This window comes from Leucoraja erinacea, chromosome 23 (assembly GCF_028641065.1).
Source record: "Leucoraja erinacea ecotype New England chromosome 23, Leri_hhj_1, whole genome shotgun sequence".
In the NCBI taxonomy this organism is placed as follows: domain Eukaryota; kingdom Metazoa; phylum Chordata; class Chondrichthyes; order Rajiformes; family Rajidae; genus Leucoraja; species Leucoraja erinaceus.
This window is the reverse complement of record NC_073399.1, coordinates 21712622-21733657: the sequence shown is the minus strand read 5'-3', so window position 1 is coordinate 21733657 and position 21036 is coordinate 21712622. Positions and strand designations below refer to the sequence as shown.

The 21036-nt window shown below is 41.0% G+C and overlaps 1 protein-coding gene across 1 annotated transcript in view; it reads left to right on the top strand.

Annotated features, from left to right (window-relative positions):
- The window catches only part of LOC129708379 (protein phosphatase 1 regulatory subunit 7-like), a 77974-nt gene that overhangs the window by 5425 nt on the left and 51513 nt on the right, over positions 1-21036 (top strand). Inside the window, exons 2-6 of the mRNA XM_055654076.1 lie at positions 8493-8613; positions 9970-10047; positions 12719-12849; positions 16781-16833; positions 19551-19693. Of these exons, the coding sequence (XP_055510051.1) occupies positions 8493-8613; positions 9970-10047; positions 12719-12849; positions 16781-16833; positions 19551-19693 (526 nt within the window). The remainder of the gene's footprint in view (positions 1-8492; positions 8614-9969; positions 10048-12718; positions 12850-16780; positions 16834-19550; positions 19694-21036) is intronic.

Here is a 21036-nt window from a genome sequence, read left to right as displayed (position 1 = left end):
TGACTTTCCACATTGGTATGTTGAGAAATATATAAGGAGACCTAATAATGGACACCCATAAAGGGTCGTAATAATCTGATATTTCAACACCTCGAGGAAAGTGTCACCATAATTTCATAGAATATTAAAATCAAAAATGAAAGTGATTTAATTCAATCTGAAACCAGATTTTAAATCTGAACACGTTAAAAGATGTGAAATGGCTTTTGTAAATTTGGAAACTACAATAAAAGACATAGTTATAAACAAGCAATAGTTAACAATTAAAACATGAATCCTTAGTTTACAACATATATCCCTTGAAGACACAGTTCAAAAGGAAAACAGGTCCAGCTGTGGCTAACGAGAAGTTAAGAGCTATTATTAGATCAAAGGGAAAGGCTTAAAAAGTTGCCAAAAGTGAAATAAGCCTGAGGATTAGAAACAATACAATACAATACAATATTTATTGTCATTTGAGCCTCAGTGAGGCTCAAACAAAATTCCGTTTCCACAGCCATACAAACAAAGACAATTTCCTACAGACATACACACAATTTAATTCACACAAACATCCATCACAGTGAACCCACTGTGATGGAAGGCAAAGTCTTTTCTCTCCCCTGTTCTCCATTTCTCTCGTGATGTCCAAGCCCCAGGCGGGCGATGATAAGTCCCACGGCCATTTTAGGCCGTGCCGGGCGATTTACGGCCCCGCTCCCGGTCTAAAAGTCACAATGTTGGAGCCCCCGGCGAGCGCTGTAATGTCCCACGGCCATGAAGCCGCGCCGGGCGATGTATGGCCCCGCTCCGTGTCGTTCCAACTCCGCGACACGGGCTGGAGAAGTCGCGTTGCGGGAACTCCGGAAAGCGGTCTCTCCACCCGGACCCGCGAGCTCCCGATGTCCCAGTCCACCGGACCTGCGGCTGCGTTGCTGGAGCCTCCGAGCCCCAGGAGTCGAGTCGCAGCAGCGAGTCACCGCCGCTCCCTACGCTCTGAGGCCGGCCAGATGGTGAGTAGTCCGCAGCTCCGCAGTCTCCCGAGCCCCCGGGTCGTTCAGGCTGGAGACCGCTCCACGGTGCTAGGCCCCAACGACAACGGAGACCCGGAGACCCGACAGGGAAAAGGTCGGGTCTCCCGGACAGGGAAGAGATTTTAAACAGTTTCCCCCTCCACCCCCGCCCCCCACATATACACATTTAAAACCAGTATTAAAAAAACACCAACACTACATTTAACTAGACAAAAAATTAAAAAAAAAGACAGACAGGCTGTAGGGGCCGCTGCCACGGGTGAGTCGCGCCGCCTATGACTTTTATGAACATTTATGTATTCACCAAAGGATAAGGAAAGGGAAAGTAGAATATGTGAGTAATTTAGCAAGTAACATAAAGTAGACCGCCAAAGCTTATTTTGGAAAGATTAGCTAAGTTTAACGGAGAGGAGAAATTGTATTACGGAAAAGCTAAAAAGCTAAAAGAAGATATGAGGTTGCTTTGGCAAGTAAGGTGAAAGTAAATCCAAAGGGTTTCTACAGCTATATTAATAGCAAAAGGATAACGAGGGATAAAATTGGTCCATTGGAGAGACAGAGTGGACAGTTATCTGCAGAGCCAAAAGAGATGGGGGAGATATTGAACAATTATTTTTCTTCGGTATTCACCAAGGAGAAGGATATTGAATTATGTGAGGTAAGGGAAACTAGTAGAGTAGCTATGGATACTATGAGGTTCAAAGTAAAAGAAGTACTGACACTTTTGAAAAATATAAAAGTGGATAAGTCTCCAGGTCCTGACAGGATATTCCCTAGGACATTGAGGGAAGTTAGTGTAGAAATAGCCGGGGCTATGACAGAAATATTTCAAATGTCATTAGAAACGGGAATAGTCCCCGAGGATTGGCGTACTGCGCATGTTGTTCCATTGTTTAAAAAGGGTTCTAAGAGTAAACCTAGCAATTATAGACCTGATAGTTTGACTTCAGTGGTGGGCAAATTAATGGAAAAGATACTTAGAGATAATATATATAAGCATCTAGATAACCAGGGTCTGATTAGGAACAGTCAACATGGATTTGTGCCTGGAAGGTCATGTTTGACTAATCTTCTTGAATTTTTTGAAGAGGTTACTAGGGAAATTGACGAGGGTAAAGCAGTGGATGTTGTCTATATGGACTTTAGTAAGGCCTTTGACAAGGTTGCTCATGGATGGTTGGTTAAGAAGGTTCAACTGTTGTGTATAAATGCAGGACTAGCAAGATTGATTCAAGAGTGGCAGAATGGGAGAAGCCAGAGGGTAATGGTGGATGGCTGTTTATCGGGTTGGAGGCAGGTGACTAGTGGGGTGCCTCAGGGATCTGTGTTGGGTCCTTTGTTGTTCGTCATGTACATCAATGATCTGGATGAAGGTGTGGTAAATTGGATTAGTAAGTATGCAGATGATACCAAGATAGGGGGTGTTGTGGATAATGAAAAGGATTTCCAAAGTCTACAGAGTGATTTAGGCCATTTGGAAAAATGGGCTGAAAGATGGCAGATGGAGTTTAATGCTGATAAATGTGAGGTGCTACACCTTGGCAGGCCAAATCAAAATAGGACGTACATGGTAAATGGTAGGGAATTGAAGAATACAGTTGAACAGAGGGATCTGGGTATAACCGTGCATAGTTCCTTGAAGGTGGAATCTCATATAGATAGGGTGGTAAAGAAAGCTTTTGGTATGCTAGCCTTTATAAAATCAGAGCATTGAGTATAGAAGCTGGGATGTAATGTTAAAATTGTACAAGGCATTGGTGAGACCAAATCTGGAGTATGGTGTACAATTTTGGTCGCCCAATTATAGGAAGGATGTCAACAAAAATAGAGAGAGTACAGAGGAGATTTACTAGAATGTTGCCTGGGTTTCAACAACTAAGTTACAGAGATAGGTTGAATAAGTTAGGTCTTTATTCTCTGGAGCGCAGAAGGTTAAGGGGGGACTTGATAGAGGTCTTTAAAATGATGAGAGGAATAGACAGAGTTGATGTGGACAAGCTTTTCCCTTTGAGAATAGGGAAGATTCAAACAAGAGGACATGACTTCAGAATTAAGGGACAGAAGTTTAGGGGTAATATGAGGGGGGACTTCTTTACTCAGAGAGTGGTAGCGGTGTGGAATGAGCTTCCAGTGGAAGTGGTGGAGGCAGGTTTCATTGGTATCATTTAAAAATAAATTGGATAGGCATATGGATGATAAGGGAATGGAGGGTTATGGTATGAGTGCAGGCAGGTGGGACTAAGGGGAAAAAAAAGTTGTTCGGCACGGACTTGTAGGGCCGAGATGGCCTGTTTCCGTGCTGTAATTGTTATATGGTTATATGGAAGAGAAGAGCAAGGTATCGGGTGCTGTTTGTGTTCAATTCTTATGTTCTCCTAGTTACCTCGTAGGTTTTCTCCGGTTTCCTCCCATATTCCAAAGACGTGCAAGTTTGTAGGTTTATTGGCCTCTGTAAATTGCCCTTAGTATGTAGGACACAAAAATGGGCCAGCATAGAACTAGTGTATGGGTGATCGATGGTCGATACAGACCCGGTGGGCTGAAGGACATGTTTACACTCTGTATCTCTACAGGGCTCTCACTTAACCTTTTTTCTCTGTTTCCAGCCAGGCAACCAAGGCAGCTTTTCAGGTTGCCAAATGACAGTTTAAGTGGTCATTTAAGACGGCTTGCAAGACGCGTGCGATAATGTGCTTGGACGAAGTGGTAGTTACAAGTCGGAATTATGCGTAATGAAGCATTCACATATTATTTCTGCTTCAAATAAAGTCACAAACCAAACATATTCAACAATCAAGACATGATATATACCACAATGACATGCAGCAAAATTAATACAATATCTCAACTCTATTTACACGTTGCAATTAATGCAATTTCTATTATTTCTTTCCACTTCCAAACAAAAATGTGGTTGGATTATTCAGCGTATCAACAATCTCGGTGAGACCAAGAATGAGGACATCTCCAATGCCCTGGTGTGGAACACCTCATCCTGGGTGCTGATGCGGCGTAAACGGAGGAATTGTGAGTAAGGGATGGAGTCCTTACAGGAAGCAGGGTGGAAAGAAGTGTAGCCACCCAGGATGAGGTGTTGCACACCAGGGCATCATTTTTCGGGGAACGAGGGTGCCCCTCTACTACGATAGAGGCTCTCACCGGGGTCTCTTCTATACCCCGTAACTCTGCTCTCACTCCCCATTCCCCCCCACTCATAACAAGGACTGAGACCCCCTTGTCCTCATCTTCCACCCTACCAGCCCTCACATACAACAAATAATCCACCAACATTTTCGTCACCTCCAACGGGATCCCACCACTGGCTACATCTCCCCATCTCCTCCCCTGTCTGCTTTCCGCAGAGACCACTACCTCCGTAACTCCCTGGTCAATTCGTCCCTTCCCACCCAAACCACCCCCTCTCCTGGCACTTTCCCGTGCAACCGCAGGAAATGCTACACTTGTCAATTTACCTCCCCACTTGACTCCATTCAAGAACCGAAGCAGTCTTTGCAGGTGTGGCAGAGGTTCACCTGCACCTCCTCCAAGCTCATCTATTGCATCCGCTGCTCTAGATGTCAGCTGCTCTACATTGGTGAGACCAATCGCAGGCTTGGCGATCGCTTCGCCCAACACCTCCGCTCGGTTCGCATTAACCTACCGGATCCACCGGTGGCTCAGCACTTCAACTCCCCCAGCCATTCCGAATCTGACCTTTCTGTCCTGGGCCTCCTCCATGGCCAGAGTGAGGACCACCGTAAATTGGAGGAGCAGCACCTCATATTTCGCTTGGGCAGTTTACACCCCAGCGGTATGAACATTGACTTCTCTAATTTCAGGTAGTCCCTGCTTTCTCCTCCCCTTCTCAGCTCTCCCTCAGCCCATTGTCTCAGCCTCTTCCTTTCTTCTTCCCCCCACCCACCCTCACATCAGTCTGAAGAAGGGCCTCGACCCGAAACGTTGCCTATTTCATTCGCTCAATAGATGCTGCCTCACCCGCTGAGTTTCTCCTGCATTTTTGTCTACCAATTCACACAAGTTCTGTTATCCTCACCCACTCACTACACATTAGGGGCAATTTTGCAGAGACAAGGTAACCTACAAAGCCAATGCGTCTTTAGGATGTGGGAGGAAACCCATACGCTTGCAGGGAGAATGTGTAAATTCATCACAGACGGTGCCCGAGGACAGGATCGAACACAGATCTCTGGCATGTGATGCAGCAAGTCCACTAGCTGTGCCACTGTATTTTGTTTTCCAACACACAAAAAATTATACGTTGATAACTTTGGTTACTAAAAAAAAAGAAATTATCCATTTTCAGTCTTAAATCACTAAGTGACACTGTCCCCCTTTACAGCTACTGTATGTTTTAATTCAGTTCAAGACTATGGGGCAGTACATTGGCCATAAAGTTGCTGCCTAAAAGTGCCAGAGACCCATAATTGATCCTGTATATGGGTGCTGTCTGTATGGAGTTTGCTCCTTTTCCCTTTGATGGCATGGGTTTTCTCCGGGTGCTCTTGTTACCTTACACATTCCAAAGGTTTGCAGGAACTTTTTTCAGACCCAACCCAAAACGTAATATTTTCCTTTTGTCCAGAGATTCTGTCTGACCTGTTGAGTTACTCCAGCTTTTTGTGTCTTCAGTTTACACCAGCAACTGCAGTTTCTTCCTACGCACACGAGACTATACGATAGAACTTTATTAATCCCAGGAGGGAAATTGTGTGTGTGTGTGTGGGTATATATATTATACACACACACACACACACACTCACACACACACACATATCTATATTACTAAAAGTAAGATCTTGACCGCTTTTGACTCACTGCGATGTGATTTCCAAGAGAACGGCGCCACATACAGCCGTTATTTTTGGCCACCACGCTCAGAGCCCCCCTCCGCCGGACTGGACCAGAGGATTTTTTCCATTGATGAAAAATCAGTGAGACATTAATGTTTTTAAAAAATGTTGCCATTCTCTCTGCTGCCCCTGCTGGTGGGAGGGGGGAGGGACTATAAAACCCAGAAGTGGTGTGCCTTACTCAGTCTCTGCAAGACGGAGGAAGCGAGAGGGTCATGTCTCTGAGCTCTGAATAACACTGAACACATGTCTACTCAACTGTGAGTGCCCTTAATGTGGTTTGAAAATGAAAATATAGTTGGTTTGAAGTAAAAGGCATTGCAAATGGTTGTTTCGGGAGGTTGGGTTTAAGTAAAAAGGCACTGCAAATGGTTGTTTCGGGGTGGGGGGTTGGGTTGAAGTAAAAAGGCACTTCAAATGGTTGTTAGGGGGGTTTGGGGTGAAGTAAAAAAGGCACTGCAAATGGTTGTTTGGGTTGAAGTAAAAAGGCACTGCAAATGGTTGCTTGGGGATTTTGGGTTGAAGTTAAAAGGCACTGCAAATGGTTGTTTGAGGGTTTTGGGTTGAAATAAAAAGGCACTGCAAATGGTTGTTTGGGGGTTTTTGGGTTGAAGTAAAAGGCACTGCAAATGGTTGTTTGTTTAAACTTGACAACTTCCTGTTTGCACTATATTGATTTTAGATAAAACGCTACCACTTACGGCTATGATTTTTGGCCATCTTAGTCCCCTGCTCATCAGATGCAGAGGATTCTTCCCATCAATAAAAAATAAAAGTGTTATTAGTGTTTAAAAATGTTGAGAATCTCTCTCCCGTCAATCACGCCATTAAGGCCACACCTTCATTAATTTCAAGGGGACTAGAATATAAAAGCAAAGATGTAGGTTCTGTGTGGTTGACTGCTGTGGAAGGTTGCATTGCATGGGGTCCAGTGAGAGCTAGATAGCTGGATAGTGATTTTTTTATTTTAATTGGTTACCTAAAATTTTTTAATCTTTGAATTTGATGTCTGTTAAATAATGGTAATTACAGTAAGTGCATGCTGCAACACTAGTGGAGATGGACATGAATGATTAAGGATGGGGTATAAATAAGTGGGCCATTTTGTTCTGGATGATGTCAAGTCTGCTTGAGGTTCTTTGGAGCTTTCAAGGAAGCAGGAAATATTCCACTGTGCTCCTGACTTCAGCCTTGTAGATGGTAAAAATACTTTATGGTGTCAATCTTGACTCACAGAATGTGGATGTTTAGTGCATGCAGGCATGACTTTTATTTACTGAGGAATTACAAATTGGGTGGAATTGGACATTACGCAATCGCCAGCAAACACTCCGACTTTGAGGACAGGTGAAAATGTTTAAACCTGGAATGCTGTCCTGAAGACCTGTTGCCTGGGCAGGAATGAAAGAATAATAACAATCATCTTCCTTTTGACAACCACAAAACTAGTTCCCCCTTGATGCCCAACGAAATGCAATAACTTCCTCTGGACTGGAATTCTGCTCTTTCATCCATTTTTGGACCTATGTTGTAGTGAAGTCTGAAGTTGATATATTCTGAAAAATCTTAAATTGGACATCAGTAACCAATTATTAAAATAAAAGGGGCCACTCAATAACAGTATCATGTGACAACATGGGCGGCACGGTGGCACAGTGGTAGAGTTGCTGCCTTACAGTGCTTACAGTACTAGAGACCCGGGTTCGATCCCGACTATGGGTGCTCTCTGTACGGAGTTTGTACATTCTCTCCATGAACGCGTGGGATTTCTCAGAGATCTTCAGTTTCCTCCCACAATCCAAAGACGTACAGGTTTGTAGGTTAATTGGCTTGGCATAAATGTAAAATTGCCCCTAGTGTGTGCAGGATGGTGTTAATGTGCAAGGATCGCTGGCCGGTGTGGGCCGAAGGGCCTGTTTCTGTGCTGTATCTTTAAACTAAACTAAACTAATCGGCAACAAATCTTCATCCATAACTATGCTCTCTGTAAAGATTTAGGTGATAGATTCTCTGGGCCCAGATGAATGAAGGTATGTGGGAATTGCAGATGGCAACTCCAGGTGGCTGGATGGGTTCAGCATGATATTAAAATGATTAAAAATAAATTAATCATATAGAAAATTCAAAACAAATAATTTAATTCACCTGAAACTTTATTATTTTCCTTTTACCCATTTCCTCTGCATCAGAATAGGTTGATGAATATGCATAAAGTTAGACCTATAGTAAATTTAGTGAGCTGATTTGTAAGTGTAGCATCTGGGAAATTGCATGACATTGTTGCTCTGCCACTGGACTCCACAGGAAGTCCAACTTCCATATGTATTTGGAGTGACTGCAGATTCAAGACTTCTGCACCTCTGAAAATATCTGCTGGAATTGTTTTTATTAGCCAGCTTGTCTCTCCCTGCAAAATAAAATGATTACCGCAGGTCCAATGTGTATGATTGCAGTAATTGTCTTTTCTCTTCAAGAGGCAAGGAAGGGTGGTAAATGGGAAGGTCAAATAAACAGAATAAGATCTTGGGGCTAACTATATTGTCTGTTAACTCTGATTTCTAATTAGTTTCAAAATTAATGTTGATGTATTTTATGTATTTCCAAAAAGCCAGACCAATGTGAAAAGAAAATATAGCACTCATGTTACACGATCAACCAATTCTGGAAGAAAGTCTTCTGCTTCTGTTAAAGGTGTTATGGCAACCAATAAGGATAATTCAAAATGCCAGGTTAGTGGAATGTTATTACAGCAACATTTGAACATTATTATAATTCATGTGCCTGTAATAATACCTGCATCTACCTGTAGTTGTCCTACACAAATTCACTATACTGCTCAATATGCCTTGCCTATTTCTTCCTGTCATTATACTACATTTCTGGTGGATCTATCTTGTGAGTGGAACAGGGCCAGCACAGAAATTGTGGTAAACAGCGCTTCTCCGCTCTCCGTGGCCCCCATCTTCGCGATGTGTTTGTGTGTGTGTGTGTGTATATGCCGTTGGTGGCAAAGATCCTATAGGATCTTTGGTCGGTAGATGCAGCTCATGCTTCGGTCGATCCAGGTCGAGGCTTTCCAGGCGAGTGACCAATACCTCCGGCGACCTCATGGAAACATTGGGTCGCGGGCAAGGTCACCAGAGTTTCCGTTCAGGTTTCCTAAGTGGGACAGGGGCATCAGAGGGTATGGAGAGAAGGCAGGTACGGGATACTGAGTTGGATGATCAGCCATGATCATATTGAATGGCGGTGCAGGCTCGAAGGGCCGAATGGCCTACTCCTGCACCTATTTTCTATGTTTCTATGTTTCTGTTAGTCTGGGCTTCAGCATAACTGGTCTGGTCTTCTTCTTGCATATGGCGTGCACAGCCTAAAGTTGTAGGTTACACAAAAAAGCTGGAGAAACTCAGCGGGTGCAGCAGCATCTTCACTCCATAGATGCTGCTGCACCCGCTGAGTTTCTCCAGCTTTTTTGTGTAACCTTCGATTCTCCAGCATCTGCAGTTCCCTCTTAAACACTAAAGTTGTAGGTCAACTTGTTTTATTTGATCTATTTGTTTGTGCACGTTGGGTTGATTGCATTAGTTGAAACAGGGTGGACCACGTGAAGGTTGCAATCTCCCACCCCACTGGTCTGGTAACTTATTCACTGTATAACTACAGATACACACCATAAAATATTTGATTACCAGTGCACACATACTTTGAATGGTGGCTGCATTTGGATTTGCTCTCTAAGCCAATTATGGTAGACAGAAAATCCTAGCTTTATAGCTGTCTACTGTAATTCTTTCCCTGCAGCTAATGCGTTCTAACAGCTGTTTTCCCTCCAGGCTCTTATCAGCAATGTGAAGGACATCTGTTTCTAAGTGAGATTGCCAATTAGGACGCTTTCATTCTTTCGGATACCGAAATGTAAATCCCAAACCCATTTCGTTTATAATCCTTGTGGCTTGTATGTTGGTGAAAATGATACAAAAAATGAAAAATGACTGATTGATCTGCTATATCCAGATGCGCTCTCAACTGTAAAGAATAATATTTAATTAACAGGCTGGTTGATTTTTTTCATGTTTTTGACACAGCAATTGGGTGGATGTGAGAGCACCAATATATTATATCTACATGGAAAAGGAATTAAGAAAATACAGAAGTTTGATATTGTAAGCTTTCACAACTTATTTATTATTCATGACTGCTTGTGAATTAAGTGTGAACTTTGGAATTATGGTTACAATTTTAAGTACTAATTTTCCCATAAGGAAAAACGCAAAATGCTGGAGTAATTCAGCAGGTCAGGCAGCATCTCTGAATTGGAGAATTCAATGTTCTGAAGAAGGGTCTCGATGGGAAACGTCACCCATTCCTTCTCTCCAAAGATGCTACCTGTCCCGTTCATTTACTCCAGCTTTTTGTGTCTATCATTGTATACCATTGGGTTGTAAGCGCTCAACCCAATGCTACTTACAATCCAGTGAACACTGAATTCTCCAATTTTAGATAACACCCCCTCTCCCTCCACCCTTCCCCTTCCCTCCACTCCCTTCCATATATTTGCCTTCCTCGTTTCATATTTCACTACTCTTCTCTCTTTATCTTACTCCCTTTTGTCTCCTTTTTATCTCTAGTTTTTGTCCACCCATCTGTCAATAAAACCTCCCTCACTTATATTCACCATTACTTGCCAGGTTTTGTCCCACTACCACCTATTTTCCAGCTGTCTCCCACTACTACAATCAGCCTAAAGAAGGGTCCAAACCCGAAACTCCACCTATTCATGACTTCTAGGGATGCTACCTGAGCCGCTGTGTTACACCAGCACTTTGTGGGGTTTTTTCTAGTTTCCTTTCACAAATTCACAAGGCTATTTGGCCCATCGAGTCTACTCCGCCATTCAATCATGGCTGATCACTGCCTCCTAATCCCATTTTCTTGTCTTCACCCCTTGACACCCTTGATATCCTTGGTAGATTTCTTCCTATTTGGGATGAAAAGATCCCGTGGCTTCTGAATTACTCTCGGGAAGTCCAGCCATTGCTTCTCCACTGTCATTCCTGCTAGGGTCCCCTTCCAATCAATGTAGCCAGCTCCTCCCTCGTGCCTCTGTTACCGTTGCTCAACATAACAGTATTACTGATACATCCGATTTCATCTTCTCCCTCTCAACTGCAGGTTAAATTCTACTATATTAGGATCACTGCCTCCGAGGAGTTCAGCTCCCTCATCAAGTCTGGTTGTTTACACAACACCAAATCCAGAATTGCATTTTTCCCCGAGTGGGCTTGACAACAAGCTGCTCTAAAAAACTATCTCATAGGCATTCTACAAATTCCTTATCTTGGAACCCTGTACCAACCTGATGTTTTCCCAGTCTACTTGCATGTTGGAATCCCCATGACGAATGTACCATTGTCTTTCTTACGTGCCTTTTGTATTTTCTGATGTACTTTGTGCCCTACAGCTTGACTGTTATTTGGCCTATATACAACTTCCATCAGGATATTATTACCCATCAATTTCTTAACTCTACCCAAAAGGATTCTACATATTCTCATCTTATGTTGTTTCTTGCTAAGGATTTAGATTTTGTCCCTTACCAACGGGGCACCCCACCCCCTCTGCCCACCTGCCTGTTTTTTCGATAGGATGTGATTCGTGGATAGTTAGCTCCCAGCCCTCTGATCCTCTTTCAGCCACGCCTCTGTGATGCCCACAATGTCGTACCTGCCAATTTCTAACTACGCTACAAGCTCATCCACCTTGTTTTGTACACTACATGCATTTAGATATAACACCTTTAGCGCACTATTTACCACCACTCTTCTCAAAATGGTTTCCACATTGCCTAACATTAGATTCTTATCCCTTTTTAAATTTCCAATGTACATTTCTTACACTGGAGACATCGGTAATCTCTGCTACGCTCTCCTTTATCCATATCTTTCCAAGGTGTTGAACTCCCGCCCATGCCATTTTGTATAAAGCCCTGCTTCCAGCCCTGTTTATGCAATTCACCAGGATCCTGCTCCCTGCATGGTTCAGGTGGAGTTCGTCCCATCGGAACAGCTTCCTCCTTCCCCAATACTAATGTAAATGTTTCACAAATTCAAACCCACTTCTCCCATACTAATCTTTGAGCCACACGTTTAACTTTCTAGTCTCATCGAATTTATGTCAATTCATTCGTGGCTCAGGTGGCAATGCAGAGATTATTATCGTTTTGGTTCTACTTGTTAATATAGTTTCTAGCTGCTCAAATGCCATCAGCAGAATCTTTTTCCTCGTTTTACCTTTGACATTGGTACTATGCCCCTGCGTCCATTCCCCTGACTCTACTGTCTCCAATTACAACTACGTGTCTCTTCTGCACCCTCCTCCCCCCCCCCCCCCCCCCCCCCCCCCCCCCCCCCCTTGAATGACTCCCTGATCCACAGTGCCATGGTTAAGTTGCTCATTCTTCCTGCAACCCCCACTCTTTTCCGCACAGGGTACAAGACCCTCAGATCTGTTAGACAAGCTCAGAAGAAAACAAAGCTACAGTAATCTTAATTTCATAAATGCATCTTATCATGTTTTATATGCCTGTCGTTTTATTACCAGTATTCCATATATCATAATTGTTTGAAGTTTTTCATGCCCCTGTGCTGCAGCATCTCTGTGATATTCTGAAATTCCTGTTTATTTGTTAATATAGACTGGAAGTAGGCTGATGTGAATAAATTATTAGTCTACGCATGTTGCAAAATTTTGCATCTAATTTTCTTATAACAGGCTCTGATAAATAAATTTAACTGTACTCTATATTCTGAAATCCTGTTGTTTATTTTGATGCAGTTGAAAGGAATAAAGATATTGGACCTTTCCTGTAACTTCATTGAAGAAATTGAGAATTTAGAGAATCCATGTGAAATTACTGAACTCAAACTATATGGTAACTACATCAGACACATCAAGAATCTAGACAGGTTGGTGTCAATGATCATAAGCATTATATGATGTATGGCTTTTTTGCCATCTCTCATTGTTTAAATTGCATTTATAATCTTAAATATTTAATCTGATATGATGTGACAGGTGGTCTTTAGATATTTAAAGGCAGCTTAAACTACACTGTATTTCAATGATGTCTATTCAGAAAACATTTGATGTACAACATGAGAATGTCATTATTTAAGACATAAATGACATTCCAATAAAATGGTCATGTATCTACCTGGATGTGGAAGCTGCTGGCTAGAAACAGAGGGGAATGGTTTGATTGCAAGGTTTTAAATATTTTTGAATATATTCCATCGTAAAGCATGACACTTTTACCAGTGAGGTAGGACATCTGATCATCCAGGAATATATTGCTATTTCTGGCTGAATCTCTGGATGCTTGCTATTTTAATTACAGGGGGAAGGGGATTTGCATCAAACAAAGAGAGATTTGCTCTGGTACATCATTAGCGGAGGGGGATCAAAGTTTATGAGAAGGCTAGAGTATGTGGTTGAGAGGAATGAATAGATCAGCCATGATTGATTGGAGGGTCGATGGGCTGAATGGCCTAATTCTGCTCCTAGTGTCTTATTTTAAACACACAACAGATGTTAAGACAAGCCTATAAATCAGAAAGCATATAAATGTTCTGGCAAGGAACGGGAGCTTGGCACCCACCCAGTGCTGGTGACATGTATTATTCCATAATTTGACCCATCCTTCATATTTTCTATTTACAAAATGTACATCTTATTAATTAATTGGTTGCAGATTTATATCCTACAATTTGATCACGTTAATGAAAAATTCACAGGGATAATAATTTTCAGGAAATGTCTTATTCGGTGTATTGAATGCTAAATATTGAGAGTAAAAAGGGAGATACATCACTATATCCATGATGTTTAGGAAGAAACTGCAGATGCTGGCTTACACCAAAGACAGCCATAAAATGCCAGAATAACTCAGTGCATCAGGCAGCATCTCTGGAGAAAAGGAATAGGTGACGTTTCAGGTCTGAAGAAAGGTCTCAACTCAAAACATCACCTATTCCTTTTCTACAGAGATGCTGCCTGACCAGCTGAGTTACTCCAGCATTTTGTGTCTATAAATGATGTTACATTCATAGTCCTTGTCCATCCCGCCCTATTCATATCTCTGAATGATAACGTTATCTCAATGCTCATATATTTTGAAGAAATGTGCTGAGAGCATTTGCACAAGATTACAAACATTGATAAAATTATTTGTTACATTGGAAACATTTGTTGTAAACACAGTGTACATAACATAATATGAATCATCTTTTCAATTATCCTGAAGACACGAGTTCCACGGTCGCTGACATGACTTAAGTGGTCATTATTCATATATTGAATTAAACAGCTTAACCAAGGATGGCTTTGAACCTGAGCCTGACCAGGTTGTTAAGCCTATGGGGCAAGTAAGAACAGGGTAACGCTTTGCAAAATATGCTTTTTAGAAAATAAATTCACTGGGTACAATTCAGAAACTGGCAAGCAAATTATTATTTTTTGCACTTCAAGAGTTAGTGGCATAATTTAAACATTATGTTACCATGACTGCTGCAATCAGATACAGCCATTCACTGTAAACAAATGTAATGTTTTTGCCGGGTTTTTTAAAGTGCCATATTAGTTGGTGCTTTGGCCTTCTGGGTTATGATAAGCCTCTCAATTGAACAATGTTGGTGTACTAGTGTTAGTGGCGGCGCCTAACGGCAGCGGCTCGACTACAGTCGTCTGCCTTTTTTTATTTTTGTCTTGTTAAATGTATGTCTTGAGTTAGTTTTTATTATTTTTTTTAGCTGTGTATATGTGGGGGGGCTGTGGGGGAAACCGTTTTAAATCTCTTCCCTATGCGGGGACCCGACTATTCCCTGTCGGGTCTCGTATGTCGTTGGGCCTAACATCGTGGAGCCGGCGGCGACCTCCGGCCGGGACTAACCTGGGGGCTCCAGTTGCAGAGCCTGCGGAACTGAGATCGCGGAACTGGCCAACTTCGGAGCGGGAAGAGCTGTGGTGGTGCGCGGCTGTGACCCGACCTTTGGAGTTCGGAGGCACTGGCCGCAGACCCGGTGGACGGGAACATCTGGAGCTCGCAGGTCCCTGGTGGGAGACCGCTTTTCCGAGCTCCGCAACGGCGACTTCTCCCGCTGGAATCGTGGGTTTAAGGTCATGGAGCCGGGGCCTAACATCGCCCCGCGTGGCTTAAACGGCCTCAGGACTTACCATCGCCCGCCGGGGGCTTTAACATCGGAGCCCCAGTTCGCCTCGACACAGCAGTTGGACTGCTGGACCACGGGAGAAGGAACAAAGGGAAGAGATAAAGACTTTGCCTTCCATCACAGTGAGGAGATGTTGGAGACTCACTGTGATGGATGTTTATGTAAAGTGTGTTAAGTGTGGGTCTTGGATTGTTTTGTAATGTAAAAAACTGTAGAAATGATATTTCGTTCAAACCTAGGTTTGAATGACAAAAAATTGCATTCTATTCTATTCTACTTGCTGCTCTGACTTGTCTCTCTGTGCCAGATTCTATAACTTTTGTGGTGCAGTAAAACAAAGTAACTGTATGTCACATAAATGTGGAGGGCTAGAATGTATTTATTTGTATGCAAAGTGCAAAATATTTAATAAAGGCATAATTGAATCCTTATTTTAGGGTTTTGATGTATTTTACATATCTACATATAGTCACAAGATCTTTGTATTTTATGTTTCAGGTAGTTATGCTTAATGGGCCCTAAATCTTGCTGACAGTTTATTATCTAAACAGGTGGCAGATATAAAGCATAAGAACATGGGAAATGAGAGCCGACATAAGAATTCTCTGGGCATATTTTGCCATTCATTTGCATCACGGCTAATCCTCTGCTCAACTCAATTTTTCTACACAATCCACACATCCCATGATTCCTTTCATCCAACAAAAAGAATCAGTCTTGGGTTTGTATATACTCAATAACATATCTGCGATAAACAATCCTCTGCTTGAATAAAGTTATTATTTTTCCCAAAAAAAGGATAGCTTCTAATCCTGTAGCTATTCTCACATCTGGTCAGACAGATGAAATAACCTCTCAGCAAAAGTCTCCCAAGTCCTCTCAAAATCTTGTTTGCTTCAATGGAATTGCTAAAGGTTTCAATGTGTTTTCTTTATGATTGCACGTTTTCTCACAGAGAGTGGTGAGTCTGTGGAATTCTCTGCAGGTTCTCTGGATGCTTTCAAAAGAGAGCTAGATAGAGCTCTTATAAATAGCGGAGTCAGGGGATATGGGGAGAAGGCAGGAATGGGGTACTGATTGGGGATGATCAGCCATGATCACATTGGCTCGAAGGCCAAATGTCCTACTCCTGCACCTATTGTCTATTGTCAATTGTCTATAATGTATATGACTCTGGACAGATCTTCAGTGATCATGACCATGAACATGAACTTATCGATTCTCTTCACCTCCAATCTATCAGTTCCTTGGTCTTGCGGACGTTGAGAGTAAGATTGTTCTGGCATCATTCAATCAGATTTTCAATCTACCTCCTATACGCTGTCTCATCATTACCCGTTATTCATCCAACAAAAGTGGTATTGTTGGCAAATTTTAAAATAGCATTAGAACTGTGTCTGGTTGCACTGTTATGGGTATCGAGTAAGTAGAGCATGGGATTGAATGTACAGCCCTTAGGTGGTGCTGTACTGATGGTTGATTAGGAAGAAGTGTTGGATAAATGGGAATGAACACACTGAAACTTAAGTTTAACAGATTGGAATTCAGAGAGGAAAAATAAGTTTTAAATAACTTTGTGGGATATATAATTTGTGTTATTTTTTAACGGTTTAAGGAGATGAAAATATGATTGTAACCGTTCTTCATTCCCTCATGTTTTTATTTATAGCCTTCAAGAGCTCCGTGTTCTTCAGTTGCAGTATAATCACATAACAAGTATAAGTAAGTAAAGCCAGCAATTTTCAGGGTCAGGAAAGGCAAGGAAAAGGAGGGACTGGTATATGTTTTAAATTAGGTTAGATTTTCAGTCACAAGTGTAGCAAATGTGCACAATGGATTGCATCTTGGGCTCAAATAATTCCATCAATGTAGGTCTTATACCCAATGTTTGTATTTGTGTTTGTGGTTAGTATCTAAATGAAATAACGCAACATAGACCTCCAAGAAAACCTAAGACTAAAGACTAATGCTCCCTACAATTTAGATTTCGGATTTCCCAATGTCATTTGCAATTAGAGTTGTTCTGTGTGACCTCTAATGTCCATAAACAAAAATATTAGCGAGCTAGCTGTAGAGCCAATCAAAACAAACATTTCTCATGGACACAAAATTAAAAAAAATTGAAGTAATTAAGTGTAATCAATCCTCACATATATAATGTTGTAATTTTATGGCAGACGATATTGTTAATCTAAATTAGATTTAGAATTAGATTTTTGGAACTTGCAGCATATGCATCAACGAATGTCGTTTTATAATTTTGGATATTGAGAATACTATGTATATATCTGAAATCCTTGTCCATTCACTAATGTCTTTAGATCATGCGGAGAAAAAGGAAATCCTGGACAGAAATTTCAGATTTCAGTATTAACTGCAAATGAGTACACTGCAGAAGTTGTTGTCAGACTCTCCCCATTATGGCAGCGGGTTCATAACTCCAGTATTGTTTCTTGTCATAAACTATGGGCTAAGGAGATTTTTAAGATGTTAACTCATCATTACTAGGATTCAGATAAATGTATTAATCAATTAAACCTACCTTTAATAAGCCGATAAGGTCATAATTATTTGGAACCAAATGATTGGAAGTGTGAGATCTTGTAAGAAAAATAAAAAAAACAGGTTATTATCCAAATGGAGAGTGACTGCACGTGAGTGCAGTATAGAGGGATCTAAGTGTTCTAGAGCATGGATCACAAAAAGGTGACAAGTAGTTGAGAAAGCAAATGGGATTTTGGCCTTCATTGGAAATGGGTTGGAATTTAAGAATACAAAAGTTTTGTTGCAATTGTACAGAGTGACAACAAGGCCTGGTTGGGAATAGTGTATACAGCTTTGGGCCCTTATCTAAAAATGGATGTAGGAACTTTGGAGGTAGTACAAATAAAATTTACCAGGCTATTCCTGGGATGAGAGGGTTGTCCCACAAAGGGAGACTAAATAGTTTGGATGTTTATTCCTTGGGAGTTTAGAAGAATGATAGTTGACCTTATTCAAACATATAAGATCCTAATTGGGTTTGATGTATGATTCTTTTCACGGACGGGGTGAATCTCGTTTCAGTTTTCAGCCTCAGTGGGTGGGGGATGCTGGATCATTAAAAATATTAAAAGTAGAGGTAAACAAAAATGTGATAGACTGAGAAATAGTATGGAGAAATTACACAGGCGATGAGTTGAGGCCAGCATTGATCAGCCATGATCATATTAAGGGTGGGGCTGCACCTGGTCCTACTTTCTTGTATCATTTCCTAGACTGCACCCATGTATTGTGTATGCAGTATCTACCTTGAAACCGTGCAATTCCAAAATAAGAACATTTGAAAGATTTTTTAAAGGAAACTGTGTATTAAAAAATATCCCTTGATATATTCAGGAATGGTAATTTGCTGACATTTGATTCATACATAGCATTTTAATCCAAATGTCTAACCCACCACATCTCAGTAACCTGATTATAAATTAGACATTTTTTGTTACCTTTGCTAGTTATGCTATAGTTATTAGGCACATTTAAAACAAGTATTCACAGCTAGGTGTCCTAACACCAACAAAAGGCTTACTTTTAAGAACTTCTTAATAGCCTGGAAATGGACAGTGAAAATGGACATAGTGAGAATTGTGATTACATTGATCAGAGGCATCACCAGTTTTGATAATGGAATAAGCTCTTATTGCATGTTTTTTTTTCAAAAGCTGGAAGGATTGTGAAAATTAATTTAATGCTGAATGCAATTTGCACCTCTTTCAATTATTCTTTTTAAGCCAAATACTGATGAATGTTAAACAAAAATATGGGTCTTAACAGAAAGTACGGTTCAACACAGTCGAGACTAATGAAATGTGCATGTTTTCTCAAAGAAGAGATTTTTTGGATTGAGAATGCCATGGAACAATTATTTAGGTGCTATGCAGTTGAAAATAGGCTTAATCCAGAGAAATGCAATATTGCCCTCACTGATGATTAATTGTGACTCCAAGAGTCACCATTGTTGCATTCCAGATATAAAAAGTCTATGGGGGCAACAATTGTTGTAGGCTTGTAGCTGGGGCATCACAAGATGCCCCATGATGTAACAGAGGTCCTGGGAACAGCTCAGGCTCATTGAGCCAAAAGGACTTGTAATTATGGATATTGTATGATGGAGAATAGAGAGTGTGTGAGCAAATGGAGCAGTGAGAGGAAGGCCAGGATATATCTTGGACTATTTTCAGGACAAGCTATGCTCTGTAATGGCTAATGTGTTTTCTCCAATAATTATATACCTTTAAAATTATCTCATTGATTGTAAGATACTTACTTGTTAAGCTCTTGTTGGAGCCCCAATGAGCATTTTTATTTATGCAAACAGTACTGAATACAAGAAATTCATTGCTGACTGCAGTATAGGATCAAGTATAAAATGTCATTTGTTCAACATTCTCTTTCACATTTAGGAAAAGGTTTGCTCAAACTCCGGAAACTGCAGAGATTGAGACTGGATAGTAACCAGCTGATATGTGTGGAGTCACGGGAGTTTTCAGGACTAAGTCAATTGACATCTCTGGATATCAGCCATAACCAGCTAACTGACATCACTGTAAGGATGACCAAAACAATGCAGGAGTCTGGCAAATGGTTTAACTTATTCTTCTCATCTTCTGACTTTTGTTTAGATATCACAAGTACATTTACTGCTTTTCAGAGGCTTAATTGATTTGAAGTTCACCAATCTTCATCAAGAACATTTTAAACCGATAATTGGAATTTAAGAAACATATTTTTGGTGTTTTAAAAACCCTGACCACAATCAATATCTCATCTATTCATTCATTCATTTCCATTTACCTTGCTACATACAGATAGGCCATGTCGCCCATCTAGTCTACACTGGGTCTCAAAGCAATTCCTTTCCCCTACTAATTGTCATGGTAATGTATTCCTCACATTTTTATTCTGCTTCCAAGAAAGGCAATCATCTTTCCAACTTGCTTGTCTTTGGGATGTGGGAAGAAACTGCAGTATCCAGAGGAAACCCATATGGTCGCAGAGAGAATGTGCAAACTCTGCTAGACAGCACAGAAGGTCTATAAAAGTGTCCAGAAAAGGAAACCATGAAGAAAAGGATATCTAATGAACAAATGTGCATTCAGTCGAGAAAGGCAATCCCCTCTTATGGATTCAGTTTTATCTATCCTTGTGCAATCCCTCCACCCTTTTTAAAATATTTATTTCATTTGTATTATTATACTCATCATGTCCCAGGATCTCTCCTTGGTTTCGTACTCAACCTAGATGAGTTTAGACTACTGACAGCAGTTATCTGGATCTGGCCTGAAGGTTTCATCAGCTTTGAGGTTGCATCTTTTGCTAAATCAGGTGGGATGCATACTAGACTTTTTAATTCATCGTGAGCTGAATCTTTAACTCCATACCTGAACAGGCACAAAGATGAACTGAACTAGCAGTCACGTATGAATTCCATGAATTTGTTAGAGACAAATCATGTTGAATATATTTGATAGTTTTTTGGTGTACCTGGAGAATTGATGTGGGAAATGCAGTTACTATTATTAAAGTACTATTATGATTATGAATATAGACTCGCAAAAAAAATTTGATAAAGTGGCATGTAATGGTCATCAATATTAAATCCATGGAACAAAGTGATCTAAAATAGCAAGACAGAACATGGGCTAAATAACAGAAAACAATGAGCTATAAGGAAAAATTGTAAAAGTGCAATGTTACCAGCTGCACCACTTTTCTGCCCACAAATTCAATGGTAGGCTTTAAAGGGAAGTTGTGTATGTATCTAAATTAAATGAATATGGTGAGTGGGCAGCATAATGAGCTTCAATGGATTTGATAGACTCTATAACCTCCTTCCATGCTATACTATTTTGTGATTGCAATAGTTCTCTGAAAACCCCTACAATATCC